General features: G+C 31.3%; 4 protein-coding genes across 6 annotated transcripts; 1 reads left to right on the top strand and 3 right to left on the bottom strand.

Annotated features, from left to right (window-relative positions):
* Nucleotides 1–2,176: 2,176 nt before the first annotated feature.
* On the bottom strand, nt 2,177–6,973 carry LOC111424405 (carbonic anhydrase beta). Of its 2 annotated transcripts, XM_023057919.2 has the most exons (5): nt 6,689–6,973; nt 6,439–6,634; nt 6,260–6,344; nt 6,021–6,208; nt 2,177–2,882 (listed from the first exon to the last, which is right to left on the bottom strand). In XM_023057919.2, exons 2-5 carry the CDS (start codon nt 6,529–6,531, stop codon nt 2,481–2,483), a joined length of 768 nt encoding a protein of 255 aa, XP_022913687.1. In that variant the 5' UTR covers nt 6,532–6,634; nt 6,689–6,973; the 3' UTR covers nt 2,177–2,480. The 2 variants fall into 2 exon arrangements, with proteins under 2 accessions (XP_022913687.1, XP_022913688.1); XM_023057920.2 differs by lacking the exon at nt 2,177–2,882 and having other exon boundaries at nt 6,121–6,208; nt 6,264–6,344.
* Nucleotides 6,974–7,699: 726 nt separating this feature from the next.
* LOC111424276 (Ras-related GTP binding A/B) lies at nt 7,700–10,751 on the bottom strand. Its single transcript, XM_071196581.1, has 3 exons — nt 10,562–10,751; nt 10,413–10,512; nt 7,700–8,641 (listed from the first exon to the last, which is right to left on the bottom strand). The coding sequence occupies exons 1-3, from the start codon at nt 10,640–10,642 to the stop codon at nt 7,830–7,832; spliced, it is 993 nt and encodes a 330-aa protein (XP_071052682.1). The 5' UTR covers nt 10,643–10,751; the 3' UTR covers nt 7,700–7,829.
* Nucleotides 10,752–10,912: 161 nt separating this feature from the next.
* LOC111424271 (serine/threonine-protein kinase PAK 3-like protein) lies at nt 10,913–16,427 on the top strand. Of its 2 annotated transcripts, XM_023057763.2 has the most exons (10): nt 10,914–11,120; nt 11,484–11,766; nt 11,970–11,981; nt 12,397–12,565; nt 12,624–12,793; nt 12,849–13,144; nt 15,368–15,747; nt 15,804–15,919; nt 15,979–16,197; nt 16,261–16,427. In XM_023057763.2, exons 2-10 carry the CDS (start codon nt 11,500–11,502, stop codon nt 16,342–16,344), a joined length of 1,713 nt encoding a protein of 570 aa, XP_022913531.1. In that variant the 5' UTR covers nt 10,914–11,120; nt 11,484–11,499; the 3' UTR covers nt 16,345–16,427. The 2 variants fall into 2 exon arrangements, with proteins under 2 accessions (XP_022913532.1, XP_022913531.1); XM_023057764.2 differs by lacking the exon at nt 11,970–11,981 and having other exon boundaries at nt 10,913–11,120.
* Nucleotides 16,428–17,890: 1,463 nt separating this feature from the next.
* Nucleotides 17,891–18,585, bottom strand: LOC111424278 (protein lethal(2)essential for life-like). The gene has a single exon (XM_023057772.2). The coding sequence runs from the start codon at nt 18,529–18,531 to the stop codon at nt 17,956–17,958; it is 576 nt and encodes a 191-aa protein (XP_022913540.2). The 5' UTR covers nt 18,532–18,585; the 3' UTR covers nt 17,891–17,955.
* Between the last annotated feature and the right edge of the window lie 1,230 nt (nt 18,586–19,815).

Raw genomic sequence — 19,815 nt, 5'->3', positions numbered from 1 at the left:
CTGTTAGAACCACATTGCGATGTATTATAGGAGTACATCATCCAAGGAGTCTTCGAGTTCTGTCAGATAAATTACCTAATACGCCAAATCATGCATTAATTGGCATTGAAATATGTATTCCTGAAATTAACGTGCATTCTCTGTGCGCAAACATTCTTTGATATATCCAAATTTGTGCGCAGCAGAATTATGTCCTGCGTATTGCTACCGCGCGATGTATGGCCACATCCTAATACATTCAGATTGCTGTTCAGCTAATTACAAAATATCACTTTACTGTCAAAATCATCATCTCTTAAACCTTGTACGAATTTCATGTCATTTCATGATTTTTTTCTAGTAGAAAATGTTTTGTACTGATTTATTCCTAAATCAGAAACTGCTAAACGTAATCAGTTTAGATCTTTGATTATATATAATATGGATTGAGCTAACTGAATATATCTACTAACAAAAATGTGGCTCAAGGTGAATAGACGCAGATGGAAAGCGATAATGTGAAAGTGTAACAAAGATAGATATATTATATGTCAGTACGCTTCTATATCTATCTCACTTCTATCAGTACACCCATTATATGGCAGTACGCTTCTATGTCTATCTCGGTTCGACCACCTTGCGCAAGCTATCTCTCTCGTTGGCTCAATCCATATTATATATAATCAAAGGTTTAGATACTGTTCAACTGACAGTTGCTGTCACAAATAATTTCATTTGATTTCCCGTCTCTGACTCTGAAAATTTTGCATGTATTTGATGTATCTGACACATTTGATGCTCAATTGATGGAGTCCAACAGTAATCAAGATATCTTTCTATGACAGCATGTAATGAAATTAATTTGAAAATTGTAAGATGATGTGGAACACTCCTGTATAACTAAAAATATTTCTTTGCTTAATTTATACCCCCTTTTTAGCTTCTAATTTTTACTTTTCACTCAAAAATAAATTTAAAAAAAAAACTTTTCAGTTAAATTCTAAACAGTTTTAATTTTCTACGTGTGGGATTGATAGTGAAAATACAAAAAAAAAGGTTTTTAAAAACATTGAAAACATAAAATTACAAAAAAAAAAGTTAAAAATCTGGTATATGGATCACACTATTACATTATAAATATAAATAGTAACATAGATGTAAAAAAATTAGCTGGCCCACTGTTCGGATCAGACTAAAATACAAATTTTGAAAGAGGGATAAAGATAGATGAATTTAAAGAAAGAAAAATACGAAACGTATATTAAAAAAATAATAAACGGGGACGTTTGTTTAATTAATTAATTAAAAAAAAACTGCCGTGTCGTAAATAAATAACTTTTGTGTGCAGTGTTAATAAGCAATTCTCAGTGAACTTTTTAAATTCGTATAAAAAAAAACTGGCAAAAACAAACTTGAAAAGAAAAAAAAATGTTAACAAAGAAGAAGAAGAACAGTGCAAAGTGTTTATTTTCAATTTTTTAAATTTCCTCCTTCCGGACTAAAAAAAAGTTAGCTAAAGAAAAAAAAAATTACGGACAAACAGGTGTTGAAAACGAACTGAAAGCGACCCGTGTGCGTTTACGTGAACTTATATACTGTGTTTTTCAGCCGTACATAATCACATCTAAACAATATAAGAAAAAAAATGTTATGGAAAAAAACTCTTAAATGAATCGATAAAGAAAAAGAATCCAATTGGCTAAATAAGAAGATTTTGAATTATTTAAAACTACTCATACTGTTATTATTTTTTTTTTAAGTTGTTTGATAAACAACTTCGCTTGTTTATTAATTAATTATACAAAAATATGTGAATAAACATGTATTTAATGTTTAATTTAAAGAAAAAAGTTTTACAGAATAAGAGATTTTTTCAATTTTGTAATTTTTCGACAGAACTAGGTAATAAAATGATAACGAGCGAGCTCTTTGCAGGAATATTTCTATTCTGTATCTAGAATATTTGTTGAAAACATTTTGAAAATTTTATAGTTTAATTACGTTGGTAATCAATAATGAATATATCTAAATAAATTTTCAAAGAATTAATTCGATAAAGAAATAAACGTTAATTTAAATTGTTATTTTATTACTATACAATATGTTTTATGTAATTTTGTTACAATACCATGTTCGATAAATAAAAACTTAAAATGTAACGGAAAATTTTATCTCAAAGTTGGAATTAATATAATCGTAGCATTTAAAAGTTTTAATTTATTGAATAAGATTATAAACATTATTGATTACCAAATAGATATTTTTAACACTGTGCCTAATATTAAATATGTTAGACTGAAGCGCCAATGTGTTTTTACCGCGCTACATAAATAATATTTATGATTGTGTACACCATGTATATTGTTGATGATCCGATTAGTGGGCATTCTGTTGAAAACTACAGAATCAATAAAGAATTAATTAGATCGTTTTTTTTTTCTTTCAGGTTCTATTTTAAAACAAAGAAATATATCAAGGAACTATAAAAAAAAATACAAATATCACGTATAATATTCTTCAACTTCCTCTAAAATTTTATCTATACTTTCTTCGTTTATACAAACGAATGTTTTTGCCGCCCTACTAAAATAATAAATTTCCCCCGTATAAATATCAAACCACAAAGCGTGAATGTGCAATTCGTTCGTTTCTAATCGTTTCTTTAAAAAACCGTAACTGGCAATATTTTGCAATTGTTGCAACGTGTTAACTTGCGATAATTTGTCTTCAATGGCGAATTTATTGTCATGGTCGATGTAAGCAACAAATTTTCGCATTGGTGTTTCCGCTTGAAAGAGCAATGGTTTTGCGAAATCCGTCAATTGAAGTTGCTGAAATTTTTCTAAGCTGCTTAAAGCGTGTGTGCATAACCAAGCACGTAATGGAGATATCCTCCTATTTCTCTACAACAAAAAAAATTAATTGTTACTTAATTTATTAGTATGTTAAAATTTTTTTTTGGTAAAATGTACTCATTTATTATAATTAATGCCAAAAATGATAGATTTAAAAATGAAATCGTCTACTTTTTTAAGTGTTAAAACGTCAGCTTAATTAACTCTAAATGAATTGAATTTGTAAACTCTAAATATGTCTTATATTGTATAACAGAAATATGTTTTTGTGTCAACTGTAATATTGGATAGATAGCGTTAATGTCATTTTTAAAAGCTTCTACATCATGAAAAAATCACTGGATTACATTGGCTGTGGAAATCGCAAACACATAAGGGTATTTGATAGTAAAAGTTGGTCAAAACTCTTTTTATTCGTATGTTAGTAAAATCGTTACATAAGTTTTTTTTAATATAATAAACTTAAAACTGGAAATTAACACAAAACCGGATATTTATTAAAAAATAAATATCCCGTATCGTCACACGAACTCTCCTCATTTTATTCTTCGTCTTCATGGACACTTTTTTGACTTTCTTAGGTAGAAGTTAATGCAGCTTTTGATGGAAGTAGAAGATGGATGGTTTCTTTGGAGAACGGTTTCGTTGATTTTCTGGGCGATTGGCGTGTACTTGTAATAAGAGGGTCAGAGCTCAACAGTAATCTATGTATATCATCTCTATTATACGCCTCTCGGCAAAATTTTCTTACGAATCCTTGCCTGTATGTACGAAAGTTTTTGTTTCTGACTTCAGCAGCCTCCTCTAATAGTTGTCCAATCGGCAACAAAGCATGTAAAATTTTGTGCATGGTCCATGTTCCAAATCATGGTCCCATGTTCGCTTGATATTGCTTCCAATATAATCTTCAATCTGTAAATTAAGGTTTCGTCAACCCCAGTAATTTCGCTTGTCGATTTAGGGTATTGGAAAAAGCTTCTAGCCGAAATTCCGTCATTAGTATTTCCAAAACCAGCTTTTGGAATATCTAAGAGGCCCATCTCCTGCCTGAATTTCGCTTGAATTAGTTTTTTGTCTCGGCTATAGTCTTTTTATCTTCTCCAGATCTTTCTTGCCACTTTTCAATTGGAAGCTTGTATGACAAGTGAGTGTATGTATTCTTCTTTGGAAGAATCTTTGTGGAAGATTTTTATTTTTTAAATCTCTTGAACCTAAAATTCATTTAACTGCAGCTATAACTTCGTCACTAATACTTCTGGAACTAACTTTTAAAAACTGCTGTCAACCAAGCATTTTTGGTGTTGATGTAAATAACTGGAATATTAAAATTCTTGAAACATCTGGGATTTTCAGTTTTGCCAATTACTAGAGGTCATAATTTATGAGATTCAAACGCATCTAAGAAAAGTTATACGTTGTTTTGCCGTTTTCATACCAATTTATGTTTAAATCTATGGAATCCATAAGAAAATCTGTCAAGTGGTACTAAAAAGTTTCTTTCCACTTGCTTGACAGCGGTAATTTCATCTTTAGTATCATACTCTTCATTACTTCTTATTAGATGCCAATATATTTGTAAAATCCTGGGTTCCAATTTCTCCCATGCTGCTGCCAAGGTCTCCACAGTAAATTTAAGTGATATTTTTTATATTTGCTTCTTCTTTGTGACACAGTAATGCAGTTTCGTTATTTTTTATACGTTTTGATCCATAAGTTGGATCAAAGCAGGAAGTTGGAAGGATCTGAAGGTGAATAATCTAAAAGGAGTGCCGCCCTTCGTCGAAGATTTTTACTTTTTAAATATCTCAACCTAAAATTCATTCAACTCTAGCTATAATTTCGTCACTAATATCTCTGGGACTAAGTTTTAAAAACTTCTTCCGTCATCCAAGCATTTTTAGTGTTGTTTTGTGTGATTTTCAGTTTTGCCAATTACTAGAGGTCGTAATTTATGGGATCCAAACGCATTTGCGCATCCAAGAAAAGTTGCGTTTTGCCGTTTTTATACCAAGAGCTGATTTTTTGACCAGAAAATCATCGGCATTGTAAAGTTGATAGTCACTTAGGTTCAGATCTTTAACAGTCTTACGCCATAACGCATTTTAAACTTTTGAAACCAGCTATAGCAGGCGTTAAAACATCCTGTATAATATTTACTACAAAAATTTATGGCTTTTTGTTTCATTAAGCTTCCATTAATACCATCCATTTTTTCATATTCTGCTTTTAAAGTGTGTTTTTTACATGGCCTAGTTGAACGCTTGATTTTGCTAACGCAGAAACACTTACTCCTTTCTCATGTTCTTCATTTATCTTAGATTTTTTAAAGAGAGATAAACAAAATGTGTTTGAGTTTGTTATAATGACGTCACGTATCCGAGTTTATGCATTGTTTATGTTACAGAGTAGAATATATAAAACTTTGGTATTCACATTATCGCGAGGATACTGTATTTCTGCTTGGATGTTGTATTAAATGGTAAATAAATGTCGTATCTGCAGCTCAAATAAGATATAGAAACTTAAAAATAAATAATTTGGACACATCTGCTTAACAAAACGATAATAATTTCACTTAGGAGAAAGCAATAATGAACGTTATAGGAGATTTTGTTCTAAAAAATACATGTAAAACCTTGATATGATGTGGTATACCCAAAAACCTCAAAATCTCCAAACATGCAGATGCATATTCTTAACATGGCAGATATTCTGGCTTTAATTTTGTACACGCACCCATATAACAAAGATATGGGGAGAGAAGGACGAAGATAGTTACGCGGATCGTTAATTCAGAAAGACTGGAAATGTTGTTTTAACATTAATTGAAAGATATCTTAATTTTGGCCATACTTTATGCACAAACACTACTTTATGACACACTGGGTTTCTCAACTATTCAAAACCTATATCTTGAAACTTTATTAAGCTAGTTGAGAATTTTTTACTTTGAAAATAGTTTATAAAAGAGTTACCTTTTTTTTTGAATGTTTATTTATGAGTTCATATATTCGAGTAAACAATTTACCTTTATCATGACAAACAGTAATCAGAAAAACTGATAATGCTATTTATTACTTTTTTACTTTCCTAGTACAAATTCTCAAAATATGTAAGCTCCAAATTTCCCAAATTATTTTTGTAATTCAAAGTGAGTACATTTTACTTTTTTTTTTTTTAATTTACCAAAGATGCAAATTCTGCGTCTTGCAATTTGTGTAATAAATTCATTGCTTTACAATCGCTGTGTCCACAAACGATGATGTGTCTTATATCATTTACTATACATCCTAATTCTAAAGCTGCGGGTTCATTTGTAGTTAATTCGTCCATAAAATGTTGAGAATGTGGTATTAAATTGCCCGCATTTCTTACTAAAAAGAAATTTAATATTGTTTCTTTTTGCTTATGAAATTTAAACTTACCTACAAACATATCTCCAACGTTTGTTTGCGTAAATCTTGTAGGAATCATCCTACTGTCCATACAAGTAAAAAATACAGCTTTAGGCTTAAATTAAAAAAAAATAAATAAAAACGTTTTTGATTCTACTTTCCAGCCATATTTAATTACACAAATTAATAGAAATCAAAGTATTACTTACCGTTGGATTATCTCGAACTTCCTGAAACTGTTTCAACATCATTTCTTTCCCTACATTCCGATATCGCATTACTCCTCTTAAAATACGATCCATTTATACGCTCTACGTCCGCAAACTCAACAGGTTTCATCGATTTATTCACAAATACAACACAATAAAACACGCCGTCGATGTTTTTCGTTCCATTCATTCCAAACTACAAAACGAAAATCGAACGTATTGAAATTTTCAAAGTTTTTAGGTTGTTTACATCTTATCCTCGCGCGGAGGTATTTTTATATTTTAAGAACTTTTTCTCCGCTACGTTTAAAAACACTTTAATCTTTGGAAATTTGTACTTTGAACTTTCTGTGTGTTTTGGGAATTTGTTTTTCTTTTTTTGGAATCGATTTCCGATACTTATCAACTGGATATGAGGATTAACTTGGATTATTGTTGCTTTTTTTTGGTGGATATGGGTTTAATTACGATAAGGAACGAGTTTAGATGGTGTTCTAACGCTTGAGTCAACTCGAGTAGAGGTTGTATTGGAAGCATTTTACTTTTAAATTGTCAGTCAGTCCCGACTGGGCCAAGGACGAATGGTTCGCTATCTTTCGTCAAACGAATTCTCGTTAAAAGTTTACTTTGGTTTAAAATAATCTCATTTTTTAATATTCTTATCTAATTTTAAATGTAATTATTTATTTTTTTTAATATTTTTTTTTAAAGGTTAAGGTTAGAGGCTTTGGAAAATATTATAGATATTATAAAATCAGTCTCGTAATAATTTTTAAAAATTAAAACACAATTTTTGACATTGGCGTTCCATTTTCTGACGTTTTCCTTCTCCCCAGCAAGACCTTTGACAGCATAGTTTTCCCTAGCCTGGTCGCAATCTAAATCACTATCTTATCCCATGTTGTTCTTGGTCTTTCTATGGGTCGCCAGAAATGGGGATGGCATGAGCCATGTATTGGCAGAAGAAATTAAAGAACTCCTCCAAACGGTATGGAGACTAGCATTGAAGAAGAACTGGATGAGGAGCAGGAGGGTTTCGGACCAAGATGACAAACACAAAATCTCATTTTCTCCTTTCAACATCTACCTGGCTTTCTTGTATATGCACTCTGCGTTTGATAATGTGCCAAGGCAAAGCACTAAAGAAAGGAACTCTCCCACAACTGATGCAAGCCATTAGGTCTTGCAGGTTGTTTATTACAATTACAATTTGTAGCTTTTATAAATGAGGTGGTGAAAACATCCAAGACAATTAAACAAATCTTAATCAAAGATATATTTTCTTTACTTTTTAATAATAACATATACTCAATAAAACTTCTTAAAAGGCAAAAAAAATTACATCACCACAAATATAGAGATGCAAAAATAATTATCACCACATTAAATGACTAACGATGAGCAATTGGGGTTGTACTAGTAACCTTTTCCAATTTCTCAAAATGTTTCCTAGCATTTCGAATATTAATCAGCGTAACTTCAGATGGAATAACCGTATCAGACATACAAACCATAACGTAAGTGTTCGTTGTGAACAAATCGATATAAGCGGCAAAAGCGGAATTTCTCACTTCCATGCTTTGAAATTGCGCCGCTAATTTCGAACAGGATAATTTAAATTGTTTAATTATGTTTGAAACTTTTTCGAAACGATGAACGTCTTGATGCGCCCTCCTTTGACAATGTGAAATGACCAAAAATGTGGCCTTTTCAAATAAAAGCACCTCGTCGGCGTCTACGATATTTGCGAATTGTTGTAAACTACTTTCTAAAGCCTCTACGTTCGGAATTAGCATGTAAACGATACTCGACCAAGCTCTATACAAAGTTTCGTCCCAAATTGATGTTCGAAAACATGTACATTTGAGTGGTTTTGAAGCGCGTTTTAGATCCGCTTCTCGTTCCCTAAAAATAATTTCACGTTGATCTTCGCTGACGAGGTCCATCTTGTGGATTAAACAAAAAATTTTTGCTTCAGGCGAATTTTGCATGATCGCTTCTAAACAATTTTGATAATAATGGATGTCGCTGTCGAGGTCTCTACTTTCAACATCAAAAACGTAGATGAGAACCTCAACGTTACGGAAGATATTATCTCTTTGCGAGGCGAAGTAATTTTCCATGAAAGCTTCTTGTCCACCACAATCCCACAAGTTTAAAACGAGATTACCAAGAAAACGAACATGAGAGTGTTCTACATCGACTAAAAAAAGTATTTGAAAATAAATTTAAGTTTAGATTTTTTTGGTACAATTCAAGAATCATCATGTCTCACCGAAAAATCACTTTAAAGTTTCGACGTGACGTCACTTTTTGTGACGTCATCTACCGTGCTAACGACGCAGCACATTTGGTTAAACCGCATATTTTCACAACGACTAAAATGTTGTTGTTTACCATCGATAAACTAAAGATAACCTAAAATCTATACCTGATGACCTAACCCTAGAACGCTAAACTGTTCAAAAGTGACGTTAAAGCTAAACTATCGTAAAATTTACTACTGGAATAAAAATTTTGTAAAAGAAATACTTCTAGATACAAATTTTGATATTAATGAATACAATTAGTCAAAATATATCACTGAAAACATGTTTAGGTCAAATGTGGAAATTACAAGTCCTCAACGCAATCGACACAGCACAATTTTTTTTCTTGAAACCTGATTTTTCACAACATTAGTGACGTAAATGACATATGCATTCACAAGTATGTTCAAAATGTTCAAAATGCCATACAATACGCACAAAGGCCACCATTTAGTCTTGCGAACGGCTAAAGCTGAATAATTGTAGTTCTAGATCAAGTCTTAGTTCTAGTGACAGTGTTAAGTAGTGCTAGTAAGCTCGTTAGTATGGTGCTAGAAACGATCTAGTTCTAGGTCTAGTGAACTAACACACTAGACTTAGAGCTAGAAACATTTTTTCCGGTTTAGCCGTCTTGAGAGAGGAGCGAAAAATCATTAAAAAGTTTCTGGACATCTTTAAAAATCTTCTGGAAATCTTTATAACTGTCTAGAAAACGTTTAAACACTATTTGATAACTATAGAGACCATTACTAAGCTTCTGGACAGTTTTGGACATCTTTAAAGTCTCCTAGTTTATTACTAGAAGTAGACCTAACACTAGATCTAGAACTAGAATCATTCGGCTTTAGCCGTCTTGAGAGACAAACGGCTAAACCTGAATGTTTCTAGTTCTAATATTAGTTCTAGTGACAGTGGTAGCTAGCGCTAGTTAGCATAAGATATTAAAGTCCGTAGATTACCAAAGTACCGCGCTTCATAAAACCTGTGTATTCGAAATATTCGAGCCAAAATGGCGGTTTGACAGCTTGTCACCGCTTATTTACAAAAATAATGCCGTCTTGTTGCCTTTGGAGTTGCAAAAAATAGCAGTAAGAAGGCCTTTCGAGTCTTCAGAGTACCACGAGAAAAAAAAGTAAGGGAATTTGGCGTAATTTTATCAACAGAACGACAGTTTTAAATTTCCCGCTTGACTTTCGAGCCAAAATGGCGGCAAAGCGCGGTACTTTGATAATCTAGGGACTTTATAAGACATAGCTATGTTCCATATTTTTATTGCACTAAAACTAGAACTAACACTACACCTAGAATCCTAGTTCTAGTTTTACACTAGCATTATCACTAAAACTAACACAAGACCTAGTACTAGAATCATTGGGGTTTAGCCATCTTCAGAGACATACAACTAAATCCGGATGTTTTTAGTTTTCAGTCTAGTGTTAGTTCTAGTATAGGTCTAATAGTAACACAGAGTTTATTGACACACAGTCTATCTAACAAAATATGATGTCACATCAGAACTTTAATGTGATTTTTCGGTATGTTCTACATTTTTCTTCACTTTCTTTTTATTTTTAACGTGCTTTTTTGGGTCATTTCACAATGATTAAAAAAAAACGTCGATTTTTTAAGCCCTATGATTCTTGAATGTTTTCTTTTTTTATTTACTTGTAGCTCCTAATCGTCGTGTATCTCTTGCAATATAATTCGCGAAAATTATAGAACGCATGCTGGTTTTTCCTGAACCGCTTTTACCCATTAATAATACCTGAAAGGTAAGAAAAATTAAAATAAAATTGATTAGTTCTTTAACCTACCTTTTTTTTCATGGTTGATTTTTGTTGATTACTTGGTGGGGTGTTTATATATTTATCTTTATACCCCTTATTAGGCAGCATAAAATTATTGTTTAATGTAAAAATATTATAAAACAATACCTACAAATAACAATAACCTAATCTGTCAAAATTGACATTTCACCTTATCGGCCATATCGTTTTTTCTAGTAACAAAACTGAAAATCCCCAAAACCACTAAATTTCAAACGCATCAAGAAACGACTTATGACCATAAAACAGAAAAGGATAAAAAATGAATTTAACTAATGATGAAGCGAGACGAAACTAACGGGATATTTCTGGATTTAATACGTCTAACGACTCACCGGATAATGGTGGTGTGTGGAAAAGGAAGAGTGGTGGGTAAAATTGGCATTTAGTTCGGTTGTGAGCCGCGTTCAGTTTTTCAGTATCGTAAATGTTTACGTTCGGGGGGCCCTAAGTTTCCCCCCTAAAAGCGGTTTAATCCCGCAGCCCCATATTTATCTTCCCCCAAGTTCGTTTCCACTTATTATTTTTTTTTAACGTAGTAATCGAGGTAAGTTCAAGTAAGTGTGTGTTGTTGGCCGAGTCAATGGCCATCCTCGCGCGGCCGCAAAATCTAATTGAAAGGCCACTGACGCATGCAGGCGTGCCCCATTCTTAAAATTATCTTTTAGTTTTTTCTTATTCGAAATAGGAAATGTGTAAATTACGGTTTTCACCTACATGTATCTTTAATAAAATCGTATCTCATTAATTTATTTCTTTTATTTCTCTTTGAAATTTTATCTTAATCATGTTTTAAAATCTTTACAAAGTTTTAAACTTTATAATAATTCACTTAAGATGTTCAAATATACATAATATAATCCTTGCAAAATTCTTTTTTAAGTTGATAATTGTGTTACTTTTATTTTAGTAATCTTTTAACTAAAATGTCTTCGGATGATGAAAAACCCCCAGCGCCGCCGGTACGTTTAACGTCCAATCGGGGTATAGACATAAGTAACAGTAGTATTGCGGTTGATAGACCGTTACCAAAAGAGCCTGAAGATCCAGAACGGAAAAAGAAAACATTAAAATCGAAAATAAAAAGCAACAAATCATCAACGATCATCTCAGATAAACCTAACATTTCATATCCGACGAATTTTGAGCACACCGTTCATGTTGGATTTGATGCAGTTTCTGGGGAATTTACGGTGAGGAAATTTCATTCTTGTAATAAAATTGATTTAGTTTTAGTCATTTTTGTTTTTATTTACTTTATGATTATTTTTTATCATTTCGTAAAGTTAGAATTAACGGCTAGGTGCTTATTTTTTACTATTTGAAAATATAAAATGCGATTTTTTGGTTGAATTTTAATTTTTAAATTAAACATTTTTTTGAACTTTGTTACAAGCTGCCATTGAAAGTAAGTAAATGAGCATGGTTTTGTTTAGTTTGCGTTTTAGAATAGGTTTTATTAACTTAAAATTAACTGGAATCAAAAATAACCTTACATTTTAACCTCAAAATGTCATTTTGACGTTTTACAAACGTCAAAATGACATTTTGAACGTTTTACAAACGTCAAAATGACATTTTGAGGTTAAACTTAACCTATAACGTCAAAAAATTTTTTTTTAAATAAATTTTATTTCTATATTATTATAAATAAAATGTTGTATATTGAATGTTTTATTCAGGTGCACGTAGATTATTTCTTTATTTTAAATCCTTCCTTGAGAAAAAGAATTAAGTAATTCCTTTAATGCACTTATTTAATTATGATTAGTATTAAATGAAATTGTTATTGAAGATTACATCAAAAATTAATTTGTTAACAGGGTATGCCGGAAGCTTGGTCGAGATGGTTAAAAGCTTCCAATATTAGTAAACAAGAACAAAAAAAGAACCCCCAAGCTGTTTTGGACGTCTTGAATTGGTACGATAGCAGTTCAAAAGAACCGCCAGCGACTAAATTCATGACCAAAACTAACACAGCGACGCATTCGGGTAACAAATCGTTATTTTTTAATAAAACAAACTTTATTATAAGTCAATTATCGCACAGATTCATCTTTAAGTCGAGTATCAAGCTCGAGTCCCAGCTCAACAACGCCAACAGAACCGGAAGGAGGGCCCCAATCTTACCATAGTCCTGTACATGCTCCAAGCTCTGAAATAGAAGATGAAGCACCTCCTCCACCAATTGCAAGTAGACCAGAGCGCACTAAAAGTATTGTAAGTAACTTAGATAGTTATAAAAAGGATAAAAATTAATTTAAATTTTTTTTAGTACACTAAACCAATCGAAGACGTTCAAACCAATAACACTGTACACACTCCAACACATAGTTTGAGTCCGGTGCATACACCTCCGACTCATGGCCTTACTACAACTACAAACAATGCTCCGAGCACCCCAATTTTGGATCGAAATAAAAATCAAGCTGGACCGGAAATGTCGAGGGCGCCGTCGGAAAAACGCAAAAAGAAGATGACCGATGAGGAAATCTTGGAAAAATTGCGGAGTATTGTTTCTGTTGGGGATCCTAATAGAAAGTATACGAAAATGGAAAAAATCGGACAAGGGTAAATAGTTTAATTTGTTGCTGTTTTTATGTACAGGGTGGTTCAAATTCGATGTTGGCGAATAGGCTATCTCGGAAACTATAAGAGTTAGAAAAAAAGTAGCTTACATGTCATGACACTTTTTTTTAGAGAATTTGATGACGCAGTCAAAAAAAATTTTTCGGTTTTAGATTTTGAGATATGACACTTTTCGTGTTTTTAAATGAAAACAACCACTGATTATTCGCTTATTAAATTCGTTATTTTTTTCTGATTACAACAATATTGGGTTAGATAGGTCTATTTCTTATTGTTTTAGAATAGAGCTAAAAATAAACTTTTTTTGGTGTCGTCAAAAAAATTAAACCTTCTAACATATTAAACTTTTCGTAATTTTCGTAATCCATCTTAAAAAACAGGATTTTTAATTTTACATTTGAAAATTTTTTAATACAAACAAATGTTGCTATAGTTCATTTTTTTTCTATAATACCTGTCAAATTGTTGTAAAGTTGGCAAAATTAACAGGGAGTTTTGTTTTATCATGTTTTGAAGTAAATATGTCACATTGACGTTTGAGCTTTCGTTATTCAAAAAGAAAAGGTGCATAAAAAGTGTTGTGGGGTGTTTATTTGCCATTTACTTACCTAGAAAAGGTATTTTATTCTATTTAATTACTTTGTAGCACGTTTTTATAACAAATATGTACTTCGTCAAAATCCTATTTATCTAAAAATTTATTAGTATTTTAACCTCAACTAATTAGTTACTGACAATGTTACTAAAAATCATGAAAACAACATAAATTTTATAAGGGTCCTAGATAATACCAACAGAAACCCTAAATAATTTACATTGACAAGTATTATAGAAAAAAAACGAACTATATGTTTATTTGAATTATAAAAAAAATATATGAGCTCCATCTATCAATAATTTATTAAGTCATTTAATAATAATATTAAATATTAATAAAAAATGCTAAATAACGCAATGCTATTCCAACTTTTGTGTAAAACAAATATAAATTAAATAGTTCAATTAAATAGTATTTGATTCAAATATCAGAAATATGTTTTTTTAATTTTTAGTTATAATTTACAGGAAACTGTAAATTTAATTTCTTTGACGACACTAAAGAAAAAGTTTATTTTTAGCTTTATTCTAAAACAATAAGAAATAGACCTGTCAAACCCTATATTTTTGTAATCAGAAAAAAATAACGAATTTAATAAGCGAATAATCAGTGGTTGTTTCCATTTAAAAAAACGAAAATTGTCATGATATCTCAAAATCTAAAACCGAAAAATTTTTTTTGACTGAAAACAAAAAAGTTGGAATAAAAAACACATTCTTAACCGCAAGTTGACCATAACTTCATTAATATTGAAGATAAATATGTCGTATTTATACTCATTTTAAAGGATTTTTAATGAAGATTAGAAATATGTCAAAATTGAGGTTGACATTTTAAACCTGAAGTTAATTATCATATAATAGACAAATGGACAACTTCATGATGTATTCTTTATTAAAAAAACCTTTAAAATGAGTCCAAACAAGTCTTAAAATTATTTCAAAAAACAAAAAAGTTAAAATAAAAAACATTAAACCCGAAGTTAGCAACAATGAAGATGACAATTTAATTTTTAAATATTAATACCAACCTTAATTTTTGTTTTTGTGACAAATGTTAAGACATTTTATAAAAATTAATATGTCAAAATAATATTGACATTCCTAACCGGAAGTGGACCATAATAACTTCGTTAATATTGAAGATAAATATGTCGTGTTTGGACTCATTTTAAAGGATTTTTCACGATGATTACAAATACGTCAAAATTGACGTTGACATTCATAACCGGAAGTTGACCATAACTTCATTAATATCGAAGATAAATGTATCGTGTTTGGACTCATTTTAAAGGATTATTAATGAAGATTACAAATATGTCAAAATTAAGGTTGACATTTTAAATCTGAAGTTAGTTATCATATAATAGAAGTTTTATAACTAAAGTTAATCACATTTCCGCACTTTCTTTTTATTTTTAACGTGGTTTAAAACAAAAATCAAACTCTAGATTATTTTCTTCAAAAATTTGTACACGAGTCGCTTAGTCAAGTGATGTATAACGCGGTCCAATTCCGATTAGCGAATCTTTTACCAATTCGGATTGACATAATTCAAATTTTACGTGTTCTAATTTTGTTTTACTGTAAATAAATAAATTTTTGTAGCGCCTCTGGAACTGTGTACACAGCAATAGAAACCTCAACAGGAACGGAAGTGGCTATAAAACAAATGAACTTATCGCAACAACCAAAAAAAGAGTTAATAATCAACGAAATTCTAGTCATGAGAGAAAATAAGCACGGTAATGTGGTCAATTATTTGGATAGTTATTTGGTGAGCGAGGAACTGTGGGTTGTAATGGAGTATTTGCCTGGAGGGTCATTAACAGATGTTGTAACCGAAACGTGTATGGACGAGGGTCAGATTGCCGCAGTTTGTCGGGAGGTGTTGCAGGCGTTGGATTTTTTGCATTCTAATCAAGTCATTCACCGAGATATTAAGTCTGATAATATATTGCTAGGCCTCGACGGATCCGTTAAATTAAGTACGAAAATTATATTATTTTGAAAAAAAATTTAATTAAAACATTTTTTTGTGCAGCGGATTTCGGTTTTTGTGCTCAAATTAGTCCTGAGCAATCGAAAAGGACGACCATGGTAGGAACTCCTTATTGGATGGCACCAGAAGTAGTTACACGTAAACAGTATGGACCAAAAGTATGTTGAAGTAATTTAAGTACAAAAAAAATTTGTTTAATTTTTGTTGTTGTGTTTAGGTTGATGTATGGTCTTTGGGAATAATGGCTATCGAAATGATCGAAGGAGAACCACCTTACTTAAATGAAAATCCTTTAAGAGCCTTATATCTCATCGCGACGAATGGGAAGCCGGAAATTAAGGAAAAAGATAAACTCTCACAACCTTTCCAAGACTTTTTAGACCAGTGTTTGGCTGTAGAAGTAGATAAAAGAGCGTCGGCAAAAGATTTACTTAAGGTAATAAATAAAAATCAAAATACCGATATAAATTAAATCGATTTTGATTTAATTTTTTTACAGCATCCGTTTTTAAAGTTAGCGCGACCGTTGGCAAGTTTAACCCCGTTAATTTTAGCGGCGAAAGAAGCAACAAAAGGACACTAGCATTAGGTTAATTAGCTCTATCAGAACGGGGCTAAATACTCATAAAGAGGAAGAGCAAAAACTGTGTATCATAAATGAGACTAAGATGAGCCGCGTTTTTGTAGAAATCGTAAAAGTTAACATACTAGACACGGCTCAAATTCGGTAAAACAATGTCATCTATTATATACAGGTTGTTTTTTACAGAGACACTCTGTAGATTTGAAAAAGCTGAGAGCATTTATTCATTTTTATTAAGAGCTGTGTTTGGTAAGATGACGATGACGTGTGCCTAACATTATGATAATAAAAAAATAATAATCTTGCGTTCCGTTGATTATCCGTGCAGTGCGATATATATATTCTATTTAAAAATAAAAAAAGAAATTAAAAAGAAAAAGCTACTGATATAATATAAAAAAAAATAGTTAAAAAAACAGAATAATTTAAAAAAGGGTATTTTAATCTATAGAAAAATTCTATACAAAACATACACACTCAACAGATACACCACTGGGAAATAAACTAACCATAAAAATGAATTAAATTTAAAAAATAGAAAAGGGGGAAAGAAATTGTAACAGAGAATTGCATTTTTCTCATTAAAAAAAATAGTATTTACGCCTGTGATTATCTGTCATGTGTTTTTCGTTTCATCTTCGCTTTATTTTTTCTTTTATATTTATACAGGATATTTTATTATATTTTTAAGCTATCTAGGAAACAATATTAAACAATACCAATATAATTATTTTTAACATTAAAAAATAAACCAATCCCTAAATAAATAAAACATCCTGTATAAATAAAAGTTTTATTTCCCAGTTTTTGTTTTTTTTTTTCTAATTAATTTAGTTTCTTAGAAAGTAGTAGCATCTTTATTACATGATATATTTACAAAATAAAAAGTAACTATTTTATTAACGTGTAGGATCTTCCTCGAAATGAAGAGGATTTAGAATTTAAACAAAAAAATGTATAAAAATAAACTATTTCAACGACTATTTTTTGCGTAAAGGTCGTGAGACGATTGTGTAAGATTCCTAATTTTGTTCTTGTTAATTTTAATTAATTTATATATTCTTAACCACCAAAAGTAGGAACCTTAAGATTAATAAGTTTCGTTTTAATATTTGAAACGACATCAAAAAAGGCGATCATTAAATTAATTGTTTAAAATCAAATTAATTAATCGTAAACTACAAAATTGTATACTACTTTTTGGCTTTGATCCAAAAGAAAAAACAATGTTATGTATTTATTAGATTTAAAAACTATGTATATTGTGAAAAAAACACCTACTAGCGGTGGTCCAGTTTTATTTAATGAAAAATATTGAAAAGGAAATAAATTATAATTCCTAGCTTTTTATTTTTTAATTATTGTATGAGAGTATGGTGCGCCTGAAAATTTAGCATAGTATTTTTGCACTAGTATTTATGAATGACTATTATTATGCTATTATTTCTTATAATATTGTGATTGATGAGTTTTTAGTTATTTAGATACTCTTAAAAAAATGTATCTGCATTGTTTGTACAAAAAAAAATACCAAACAGTGTACTACGTAAAAATAAAAATCATTTTTTAATTCAAACATTTTATTATTTCGCTTTACAATACAATTTCAATTTAATTTTTTTTCTCATCTTTCTTAGCATGAACAGCTTTCAACGGAACCCCAGTGTGTTGAATAGGAATCGTCCTGTGTTCCTCAATAGCATCAGGATTAAGTGTAGGGGCCGTAATTGTTAAAACCCCATCTGACGACAATTTCGAGTCAACCTTTTGAATATCGTGCCCCTTCGGAAGAATATATTTTCGCGTAAACGAACGAGATATGTATCCATGCTCATCTTCCATTTCCTCGTGTTTCCCCTCGACTGTAATCGTATGTTCTCCGGTTACTTTAACGACGATCTCTTCCGGCTTGAAATGTTGAACATCTAGGTTCACCTGGAACCTGTCCTTATCCAGAGCGATCGTTGAGCCGACATCTTGTTCCGCCGCCAACGATTTCCATGGGCGATAATAACTGAAAGGTGTAAGACCACGATGACGACCATGATGATGGTGATGATGATGATCCGGATGAATAGTTAGAGGACGCATTAAATCTTCAGGGTCCAAACCCAAACCAAAGTTTTGGTTGAAAATTCTTGAGGGACGATGGGAGAAATCGTCGAGTAAGAATGGGATGAGAGACATTTTCTTGTTTTTATTCGCTTCGACAATGAGGGAATTTGCTGAAGACTGGAGGGTTTGAATTCGAGGGGCGATTTATATAGCAAATCCGTAGTGGGGATGGAATAATCTCGAATTGTTACGAACATTCGCGAACGAGGTGAAACAAAATCTAGATTTTTTTATGATTTAGATATTAAATTTTATATTTAAAGAAATAGTTATTTATTTATCGAATTGTGCAGTTTAATAATTTTTCATATAAAGTAATTTAGTGTTCATGATTTGATTGTAAATTGTTTTTATGTCGTTATTGTAAGTTTGAAGAACTAGACACATACTTAGGAAGCGAATTAACAGAACAAAGACCTCAGTTCATAATAAACTCCAGAAACACATAAAAGAAAGACCCTGCGGCAGAAATAAAAGCAGGTCAGGTAAAGAAACCACTGGAGGCAATGAAAAACAACAAGGGAAGTGCTCCAGAGGGGATTCAAACTGAGCTAATAAAAAACGCGCCAGACTCATTGCTAGAAATATAGGCAGATACCTTTCAAGACTTTGTGAATGGTGAAGTAATTCTAGAGGCTTGGAAGCAAGGGTGGACAACACCAATGCATAAAAAAGAAGATAGACGAACTGTAATAACTACCAATGTCTAGTATACGGTCGAATAGTGAAAAATTTGATATAAGAAGAATGACCACCATGTTCACAGAGAAGAAAGTAGCTATAGGAAGAACAACACATCTCTTATTTGTGGATCTCACCATGGCATATGGCATCATCCTCAACAAAAATTGTGGCAAGGCTATTGAAAACGTTAATAAATGTCTTCTATTATATCTTCTATTCAATAATACCACACAGCTATGCTAACAATTATCCAGCCTTCTTGTTTCCATGACAGATGGATTTGTGTGCTAGACTTTTGCACAACTCTTCCTTTGTCCTAACGTCTCGGTTTACCAGTTAGGTGCTGTCCATGTAAGCTGTGTTTAGGAATTTCTAATGGGAGCTTCATATTCTTTTCTTGATTCTCAAGTGCCTTGTTGTCCAGGTTATGTATGAGTCAGTAGTCTTTTGCAGGATTACTGTTTGGCCATTAGCCTTTAGTTTAACCATATCGATTTCTGCTTGTATTTTCTTTAAGGTATTTAGAACTATATTATTACTGAAGATGAATGTTCATCTCTTCTCTACTGATTTCAAAAATTTTTCTATTAATCTTGTAGCATTATACTTTATTAATATATTTATTCCTTTATGGTAACCAGCTATTTCGTCTTTTACACATTTTTCATGTTG

This window comes from Onthophagus taurus, chromosome 6, assembly GCF_036711975.1.
Source record: "Onthophagus taurus isolate NC chromosome 6, IU_Otau_3.0, whole genome shotgun sequence".
In the NCBI taxonomy this organism is placed as follows: domain Eukaryota; kingdom Metazoa; phylum Arthropoda; class Insecta; order Coleoptera; family Scarabaeidae; genus Onthophagus; species Onthophagus taurus.
Note: the sequence above shows the minus strand (reverse complement) of the source record. Positions and strands in the feature narration are given on the sequence as shown.

What these genes read in the sequence shown, in the direction of transcription:
- LOC111424271 (XM_023057763.2), top strand. Translation starts at nt 11,500, where the DNA reads ATGTCTTCGGATGATGAAAAACCCCCAGCGCCGCCGGTACGTTTAACG. An exon ending in ATGGAAAAAATCGGACAAGG is followed by an intron (nt 13,145 to 15,367) that starts GTAAATAGTTTA and finishes AAATTTTTGTAG; the next exon opens with CGCCTCTGGAACTGTGTACA. An exon ending in CGGCAAAAGATTTACTTAAG is followed by an intron (nt 16,198 to 16,260) that starts GTAATAAATAAA and finishes ATTTTTTTACAG; the next exon opens with CATCCGTTTTTAAAGTTAGC.
- LOC111424278 (XM_023057772.2), bottom strand. Translation starts at nt 18,531, where the DNA reads ATGTCTCTCATCCCATTCTTACTCGACGATTTCTCCCATCGTCCCTCA.
- LOC111424276 (XM_071196581.1), bottom strand. Translation starts at nt 10,642, where the DNA reads ATGCTGCCTAATAAGGGGTATAAAGATAAATATATAAACACCCCACCA. An exon ending in AATCAACCATGAAAAAAAAG is followed by an intron (nt 10,513 to 10,561) that starts GTAGGTTAAAGA and finishes CTTACCTTTCAG; the next exon opens with GTATTATTAATGGGTAAAAG. An exon ending in ACGACGATTAGGAGCTACAA is followed by an intron (nt 8,642 to 10,412) that starts GTAAATAAAAAA and finishes TACTTTTTTTAG; the next exon opens with TCGATGTAGAACACTCTCAT.
- LOC111424405 (XM_023057919.2), bottom strand. Translation starts at nt 6,531, where the DNA reads ATGGATCGTATTTTAAGAGGAGTAATGCGATATCGGAATGTAGGGAAA. An exon ending in CGTTGGAGATATGTTTGTAG is followed by an intron (nt 6,209 to 6,259) that starts GTAAGTTTAAAT and finishes ATTTCTTTTTAG; the next exon opens with TAAGAAATGCGGGCAATTTA. An exon ending in ACGCAGAATTTGCATCTTTG is followed by an intron (nt 2,883 to 6,020) that starts GTAAATTAAAAA and finishes TTTTTGTTGTAG; the next exon opens with AGAAATAGGAGGATATCTCC.